Source organism: Teleopsis dalmanni, chromosome 1 (assembly GCF_002237135.1).
Source record: "Teleopsis dalmanni isolate 2A chromosome 1, ASM223713v2, whole genome shotgun sequence".
Lineage (NCBI taxonomy): Eukaryota > Metazoa > Arthropoda > Insecta > Diptera > Diopsidae > Teleopsis > Teleopsis dalmanni.
The window spans coordinates 490,265-499,989 of NC_051846.1; the positions used below are offsets into that span (position 1 = coordinate 490,265).

The 9,725-nt window shown below is 34.7% G+C and overlaps 1 protein-coding gene across 1 annotated transcript; it reads right to left on the bottom strand.

The window, feature by feature from the left end:
* Positions 1–7,968: 7,968 nt before the first annotated feature.
* Positions 7,969–8,778, bottom strand: LOC119684993. The gene has a single exon (XM_038099526.1). It carries the CDS (start codon positions 8,776–8,778, stop codon positions 7,969–7,971), a length of 810 nt encoding a protein of 269 aa, XP_037955454.1.
* Positions 8,779–9,725: the final 947 nt, after the last annotated feature.

Below are 9,725 nucleotides of genomic sequence, written 5' to 3' on the forward strand. Positions count from 1 at the left end.
TGATATTGTATGTTGATAGGTTTTTGAATGATTATATAGAGGTGATGATAGATCTTTTAATATATCCTTTTATTATTTCGCTAGATATACCTTTGCCTGTACATAAAAATCCCATACCACAATCTTTACATGTTGTTAATAATATTTTGTGTTTGAGTGTCAGATTTCTATTTGAATGTATAGAACGTAATGACATGTAATAATGAAAATAGGGTTTTAGAATGAGAAAAAGTTGGATTTCCTACATTTAAAGATTTTAATGATTGGCGTAAGAATGAGGATATTTCCTCACAGCTATATACTATGCTTTTGTTATACTGCTTGGCCATGGGTATGGGTATAGATAGATGTGGATACAGTGTTATATTTTGTATTTCATATGGTTAAATATATAGCATGTTTATGCGAATGGGATCTGGATGTTGGATGTATGGTGAGGATATACAAGGATATCCTAGTATTAAAGCTTTCAATTCATGCATTATTAGCATTAGTGGATAACCATTTAGCAATAATTGATTTATGCAATCAGATAAGTCATTTAATAGATATTCTATACTTGTTCTATATATTATTCGCCGTAAGTAATATAATATTGTTGCTTTCTTTATATGGTAAGAAATATGCGACGAATAATGGGATGTCCTTAGTGATTGTTGTGGTTTTTTGTATAGGTATGATATGCATGGATAGTTATGGTATGATGGATTGGGTGTTTCGTAGGTTAAATTGTATCCTACGAAATTTGCAAATGCTTCACAAAATGGTTCAATATTTGAATGAGGTAAATATATTAGTATATCATCTACGAATTTCCACTAAGCGTGGATACGATATGATTTAAATAGAGATTTTGAATGTATCTCTTTTTTTGATTCTATATATATAGTAGCTAATAAGCCTGAAACACTACCTACTTGAGGTAATCCATCGAGTTGTTGGTAATATTTATCATCGAATGAAAAGTAATTACCATGTTTTATGATGAAGTCTTTTGATTGTTCTAATAGGTTGAGTGGAATGGGGCATGTAAAAAAGAGTGAATTGTAAAGTATTCCTAGTTTATGATCAAACCTTAAATACTGAGCTCTTGCACCAATTCACCTCCTTTTTTTTACCCACGGTTCGAATGGGTTTGTTAAAATTGAAAAAATTAATTAAAAAATCGACAATTGATATTTCGTTAAGCACGTGAACGCACGAACCATAATTTTATTTCTTCGTATATAAAAAATAGCAACAACAATGTAAAAACAGGTTTTTAAAAACAATACAAATGTTACAAATAAATTGTTACAATTGATTATTCTATCGTGATACAGAACATTTGTTACACTTGATTGATCTCTAATTTAAAAAATAACATTAGTTAATATTAATACATATAAAAAAGAAAAATATGATGCCAAGTTGGCTTAACAGGGCATTTTTCTTTGAAACATGGTAGCTTCATTAAGTTGTGCAAAGTTTTTATTAGAGGGAATGTTGGGGTACTAGGATACATATTCTTAATGTCTAGTGATACCAAGACATAATTAGGTATTGGTCGTAAACCTAATATATGGCCTGTAAGGTAATTAATGTTGGAGATATTGTGTGATGATATACGATCAGAGAGTGTTGTGTCTAATATATAATGTACTAATTTATGTAGGGGTGATATATACCACCCTATAGGACTACATATTGGGCGTATATGGGTATTATTTTTATGGGTTTTTATTGTACCATATAGATATGGTAAAGAAGGTCTACTAATTAACATATCCTTGATTTCTTTGTATATGTTTCTTGGAAATATATCTTTGTTCTTAGTTTTTTCATAATATCGACATAGGGGCTATTGGACAATATTTGGGTCCAAAACTGAGAAGTATTGGAGCCTCTATAGGTACAGTTATGTTAGTGAGATTAGTGAAACCACGAGGTATGGCACGAGGATATAGATTTATAAGTTGGGACACATCTGGTAGCGTAGTAAATAATTTGGGAGTTAAAGATAGCACAGATGAAGCCATAAATGGTTGGAGAGAAGGCCTTGGGAAAAGAGATGCTAGGGATGGTGGATGATAATTAGGTATAGTTATACTATTAGGTGGTATAGGACGTTTTGACAATCTTTTTAGATTTGGTTTTGATGATACGGTAACAGGTGCACAAATAGCAGTAGATATAGTACTAGAGCTATTTACATTATAATTTTGTAGATCTAGAGAAGGAATATTTTGATGTACGGAGGTGGTAGTTGTGTGTATAACTATTTCTCGTGATCGGAATGATGTGGAAGGTAAGGTTGTAGAATAAACATCTGTTGTTGTGGTGGTAGTTATTGAAGCTAGAGAAATATGATATAGTGGTGGTCAAAATAAGATTAGTTCTTAATGGAGTCATAGATTTCCGTTATATTGAATGTCGTATTAGAATTTTTCATGTATAGTCTCTATTTTTGTTTTATAAATTTATTTGCTTTATTGTGACTGTAATCTCTAATAATTTCTAATATCTTAATAATAATATTGATAATATGTAATAATTAGTAATGTTTTTGGAATATTCTTGGATATTTTGATTTTAATTATAACAATATAATAATTTTTCAATAACTTAATATGGATTAATGATGGTATTTTTAATAATGTATAACATTTTTAATAATTTTTGATATTTCATATTTTTGATAATAGTTTTAATTTTGGTTTAATAATTATGTAATTATAATTGGTTGAGATGATAGTGATAGAGACTTGTACATGATTTTTATAAAATATAAAAAAAGATAAGAAATAGTGTATATAATTACTTTACCATTAAGATTTGGTTGTGATAGATGTGAGGTTGTTGATATTGTTTTAAAATTGGTTGAAGTGTAGTTGTTTGTTATAGCGAATGAGGTAGTTGCAGATAAAATCGGAGGTTGTTGGGTGTTAATTGCAGGTAGAGTGTTGATGTGTATAGGTAAGTCTGGGTTAGTATCTGTATAGTTGAGTAAAGAAATAATTACAAACATATGTATGAATAGATAAAGAAATAAAAAATGGAGATGAATTAATATTTATGAAGGTTGTTAATATGGAGGGAATATAATTTTTAGAAGTACAAATAAATGATAATAATTACTTGATATATATAGGTGTGATGAATTTGAATAAGGTTGAGATGTATGCTCATGTAATTGGATATGATCGGAGATGGTTCTCGGTGTTATTATTGGAGCTATATGACACTGGTGTGTAGTAGTTTGAGTAGAAGTAAGGTTTGGTTGATGAGTAGGCTCATCAAATAAATTTTCATCTAAAGCTGTTTGATTGCAATCTGCAACTCTTCGTCGGTATAGTTAATATCCATTTTTTTGGGCTAATTAGTTATGTTTAATAGAGGATAATTTTAAAATTAAATAGAATTAAATAAAAATAAAAAAGAAGTAGTAGGTATGGTTTTAGGTATATTTTACATGTTTTGTGAAGTCATCAATATTATAGGTTACATTGTAATTTAAATTGGTAAAGTTTTTTAATATTTATAAGATATTATTTAAAAGTGATATGATAACAATTTTTAAGGTTTGGATGGTATAATGATAGTTTTTGTTTATTATATATTTATATATTACGTGGATTACATAAAATGCTGTTTGAATTAATTACATGAGAATTGTTGGATACAGTTGATAAAGGTATATATAAGTTGGTGAATAATGTATACAGGAAGTGTTTATATGAATAAAATATATAAGTATAGATGTTCAATAGAATATAGTATATTGATACAATAATTTATTTATGTGACATTATTCATTTATTTATAATTTTTATATTTTATGTTTACGAGATTTATACAAATATAATTTAAGTTAATTTTTGAGGTATTATTGATGGAATTAGGATTTTTAATATAGAAGATAGGCTATATATAAATTAAGATATGGATAAAGATTTATTTAGAATGGGTTAATTAAGGAAGATTGAGGAGGAGAAGATTGAGAATTGAGGAGATAGTAATATGGATATAATTGATTATTGAATAATATAATAGGTAATTTGTTACAATAAAGTATTAGAATGAAATTATTTTATTTTAAATCAATTTTAGTATTATTTAATAGTTAATAGATATATATGATAAAATGTAGTAATATTAGAGATAATTTAAAGATGCTATTGAAATATTGAGTCTTACGTGTTTGTTTATGTAGTTGTACGTAGAGATGATAATATGTAGTCTCTGTAAGAGAGAATAAGAATATATAAACAACTGAAGGTAGATATATTAATACATTATATAATACGTTTGATAATTAGAATTATGGACACAATATAATTAGTATATTGTTAATGATGGCGCATAAAAGTGATTGTCTTTTGTATGATGTTTTATATAGTATATGCTATAGATTTGAGACAGATCAGTATAATAGAGATAATTTAAAGATGCTATTGAAATATTGAGTCTTACGTTTTTGTTTATGTAGTTGTACGTAGAGATGATAATATGTAGTCTCTGTAAGAGAGAATAAGAATATATAAACAACTGAAGGTAGATATATTAATATTTAGCAATGATCTCTTCACCTTGCTAATTAATAAAACTCTAAAAATTTTCAATGTTAATAAACTTTTATTCAACTTTTTACAGAGAGAAAAATCGAAACGTTCTCATCAATCAAAACAAAAACTTAAAAATATTTGAAATTGAATTTTACTTTTTAAATTCAATAAATGCACAGCCAACTGGGTCGCCACAGTACCCCCTCCTAGCGATGGAGTACTAGCAACAACGCGACACCACAACTAAGTCGACAACACCACTCTTAATCACGAAATTCCGCTAACCTTGCTGGGAAACGCACTACTCTACCAGCTCGTGTCACTTTCGGAATCGGCAACAGGGATTCACGCCTAGAATCACCAGAAGTCACTAACTGATCACCATTCAACAGCGCTGAAGGCTGACGCGATTCTGGAACAACCTGTTCAAGATCATCACACGTTAAGTACGCCGCCTTCAACCTATCATTCGAAACAGTCACCTCTCTCCCACGGCAAACAATAACAGACGTCTTCTCACTACGACTCAGCACCTCAAATGGACCTTCGTAAGGCTGCTCAAGTGGAGCTCGAGCACGATCCACTCGAAGAAAAACGTGCTTACAATTAATAATGTCACGCGGAACATACACAGATGGATGACAATGTCTTGTTGATTCAACGGATTTAACCTTAGCTAAAGCCCTTCGCAACGCCGACACAAAATCAGTCTCGGACGACTTCTGCTTGAAATCCGAAAGCATCTGCCCTGGAACACAAAGAGGATTTCCAAACAACATCTCTGAAGGACTAGCATTTAGGTCTAGTTTCGGTGTCGTTCGCAATCCCAACAACACAAGCGGAAGAGACTGCGTCCAATTACTTGAGGAATGACATCGAATGGCTGCCTTCAATGTTCTATGGAAACGTTCAACCATGCCATTTGCTTGAGGATGATAAGCCGTGGTATGAAAGTGTTTCACTCCAAGCAATCTCGTCAGTTCCCGAAATACAGCAGACTCAAACTGCCGACCCAAATCAGTGGTAATAGCCTGCGGAGAACCAAAACTTGCCCCCCAACCGTCGATAAAAGCCGCTGCAACTTCTTCTGCCGTAATGCCCGACAGAGGCACAGCAACAGGCCACCGAGAAAAACGATCGACGCAAGTCAAACAATAACGCTTCCCCTGAGACAAAGGCAATGGACCCACAATGTCAACATGAACATGCTGGAACCGACTATCAATATCAGCAAACGAACCAATTGGTGTTTTAGTATGCCGCTGAATCTTGGACTTCTGACACGCAATGCAACTACGCACAAACACAGCTACATCCTTAACCAAACCAAGCCAAACATACCTAGCCTGCACCAATTTCCGCGTTGCTCGAATACCAGGATGAGCCAAACCGTGGAGTTTTGAGAGTACCAGCTGCCGACAGTTTGCGGGAACAAAAGGACGAACACGACTGCCTGACACATCACAGTACAGTTCAATACTCGAATCCGGCAATCTCAACTTCTTCAACCCAACCCCATCTTCAGACTGGCTCTTCAGCTGAGCGAGCAACTCTGCATCAGTCTTCTGCCCCTCAGCAATTAACTCAATAACATTTGCCTCCAACTGAACCGTAGCAACCCGAGACAAAGAGTCAGCCACCGTATTATCTGCACCAGCCAGATGACGAATATCAGTGCAATACTGACTAATAAACTCCAGCTGTCTTGCACGACGAGGAGATGCCTTCTCACTTATTTGCCTGAACGCAAACGTTAAAGGTTTGTGATCCGTAAAAATGACGAAATCACGTCCCTCTAATGCATACTTAAAATGCTGGACAGCTTGATAGATAGCAGTCAACTCACGATCATAAGCACTATACTTAGTCTGCGCTGGACTCAAACCTTTTGAATAAAATGCCAATGGCTGAGTAACACCTTTCACTACTTGTTGGAGAACAGCACCCACCGCAACGTCTGAAGCATCAGTCGTGAGCGTCAATTGTGCATCCAGAGCCATGAAGTTAAGCAACGTAGCTTGGGCAAGATCATTCTTGCAAGCCTCAAAAACCTCTACATCTTCTGGAGTCCAAGAAATCACCGACTTATCATTCTTGCGGTTACCTGGTGTAAGATGAAACAACCGCTGCTGATTCTGCACAGCGTTACGCAGAAACGGCCGATAAAAGTTCACCATGCCTAAGAATTGTCTAAGCTGTTTAACCGTTGCTGGCAGAGGAAAATCACGAACAGCTTGAACTTTACTCTCCGGAGGACGTAAACCCTTTGCACTAATAACGTGCCCAAGGAACTCGATCTCGGAACAGCCGAACTTACACTTGGCAAAATTCACGGTCAAACCAGTTTCTCTAAGTCGATCTAAAACCAGTCGCAAATGCATTCTGTGTTCTGCTTCATCTTTTGACGCAATTAAAATATCGTCGATGTACGCAAAAACGAAATTAAGATCACCTAGAGTCTCATTCATAAAACGCTGAAACGTCTGGGCAGCATTACGGAGACCGAAAGTCATAAAGCGAAACTCGAACAGGCCAAACGGAGTTGTAATAGCTGTCTTCGGAATGTCTGCCAGAGCAAGCGGTATCTGATGATACGCTTTCTGCAAATCTATCTTCGAAAACATAGTTTTACCATGAAGAATACTCGTCACATCATGAATGAACGGAATCGGATACCGATCAGGTTTAGTTTGCGCGTTGAGCATGCGATAATCGCCACACGGTCTCCAACTTCCATCGCCTTTGCGAACCATGTGAAGTGGACTTGCCCAACAGCTTTTCGAAGGTTGACAAATCCCTGTCTGGACTAAAAATTGGAATTCCTTCTTGGCTTCTTCAAGTTTGGCTCCAACTAAACGTCGGGGACGAGCAAATGACGGCGCACCAAATGTCTCGATGCAATGTTCAACCTTAGTAACTAAACCCATCCGATTTGCACTCATAATGCCTAAATCACGGTATTCATTAACCAGCTCAGCATAAGCTGAAACTGAACCACACACACGCACAGTATCTTCTTGAGACACAGCAGCCTTACCCTTCATCATCAAAGTCGTCTTCGAATCAACTAACCGCTTCCTTTTCAAATCCACTAACAAGTCATAGTGATTAAGGAAGTCGGCTCCAACAATAGGGCAGCTAACATCCGCAATCACGAACGTCCACGGGAAATCTCTACGCAAACCCAAAGACAAAAGCAGTCGACGCTCGCCAAATGTTTGAATAGGCGTACCATTAGCGGCATATAAATTAACTGATGCAACACTGTTAGCCCTTTGCTTCCAACGACAGAACGACTTCGGTAAAACTGATATGTCCGCACCAGTATCAATAAGGAAAACGGTCGACGTGGCGGGATCTTTAATACTAAGTCGAGCTATACGAACACTAACCCCTTCTCGGCTCGACGACGTAGAAGGAGTGCCTAGTTTTTTGACTGATGAGAGCTTGCCACAAAACTACAGGGCTGCCGACAAGCATTAGCTCTATCACCAAACCTTTCGTGATACCAGCACCAATCTGGATGACTTCCTGGTCGGGAACGAGTTCGCCTACGCCTCCTCGATGACGATCGACTTTGCACCGACTCACTACGACGTAAATCCAAACGACTCAGACGCTGTTCGATTTGCTCAAGCCTTCGTAAAATCACAGCATTCTCAGAATAGGCTGGACAATCAGAGGCTGACGCTACAGCTATCTGTTGAAAATCACCCGCCTCGCAAATACGGTCTGCTAATTTCGCCAGTTCTGCTAGTGCCACGTTCGATGCCTGCAGAATAGCGCGCACTTGTGGTGGCAAACGCTTCAGCCAAAGAGACTTAAGGAACTCATCACTCACCTTGTCTTTAGCTAACGCTGTCAACTCCGTTAGCAACTGTGTTGGGCGTCTATCACCAAGTTCAACTTCTGACAACAACCGTTGAATCTTCCGCTGCTCGCCCTCACTGTACCGCTCTATGATGCAAGCCTTTAAATTAGCGTATCTTCCAGTTTCAGGAGGATGAAGCACTGCATCACTTACATCGGCGATAACACTTGACTCAATCGCTGCTACTACCGTGTTGAACTGTGTGATGTCACTCGTAATGGCAGCTACTGCAAATTGCGCCTCGATCTGAGCAAACCAAATCTCCGGTCGCTCGTGCCAAAACGGTGGCACCTTCACTGCTACACGGTTTACGACACTTCCACTATCAGAAGCCATAACTACACCTTCGTCTGCAACTGACATCACAGCTCGATAATTAGATATTTAGCTCAGAAGTTAATATTTCTAAATTTAAACTTTTTCGAGATCACGTCGGGGTCACCAATTTAGCAATGATCTGTTCACCTTGCTAATTAATAAAACTCTAAAAATTTTCAATGTTAATAAACTTTTATTCAACTTTTTACAGAGAGAAAAATCGAAACGTTCTCATCAATCAAAACAAAAACTTAAAAATATTTGAAATTGAATTTTACTTTTTAAATTCAATAAATGCACAGCCAACTGGGTCGCCACAAATACATGTTATAATACATACGTTTGATAATTAGAATTATGGACACAATATAATTAGTATATTGTTAATGATGGTGCATAAAAGTGATTGTCAGTTGTATGATGTTTTATATAGTATATGCTATAGATTTGAGACAGATCAGTATAATATAGAGAATATAAAAATTATTTTTGGTTAATATCAATATGATATGATGTAAACAATTTTAATAAAAAAGTATATTAGGTATTTGTGGTTTTAATTGTATTATTTAATTTTTATTCTGATATGTAGATTGCTATGTGATATTGTTGGTGTAAAAACAATTTTAATAATTTTAATAAAAACAATTTTAATAATTTTTAATAAAAACAATTTAAACAATTTTAATAAGTTTAATTACAATATTTATTCTTTAATTTTAAGTTTTAATTTTTAATTTTTAATAAAATCTACAGTTTAAGTTTTAAGCTCTATATAATGTATTAATAATTATTGTACAATTAAGTAATGTTATATATTGTATGGAGTAAGTTATTATTCTACAATGTTAGTAAGCTAATTTTAGATTTATTATTATTATTAATGTTATATGAACAAATAATATATATTTTTCAAAATTAGGTAGATATATGTAGAATAAATACAAATTAGTACTTACGTGTAATTTTTAAAAAAGCTTTATATGTAATAA

What these genes read in the sequence shown, in the direction of transcription:
- LOC119684993 (XM_038099526.1), bottom strand. Translation starts at nt 8,778, where the DNA reads ATGTCAGTTGCAGACGAAGGTGTAGTTATGGCTTCTGATAGTGGAAGT.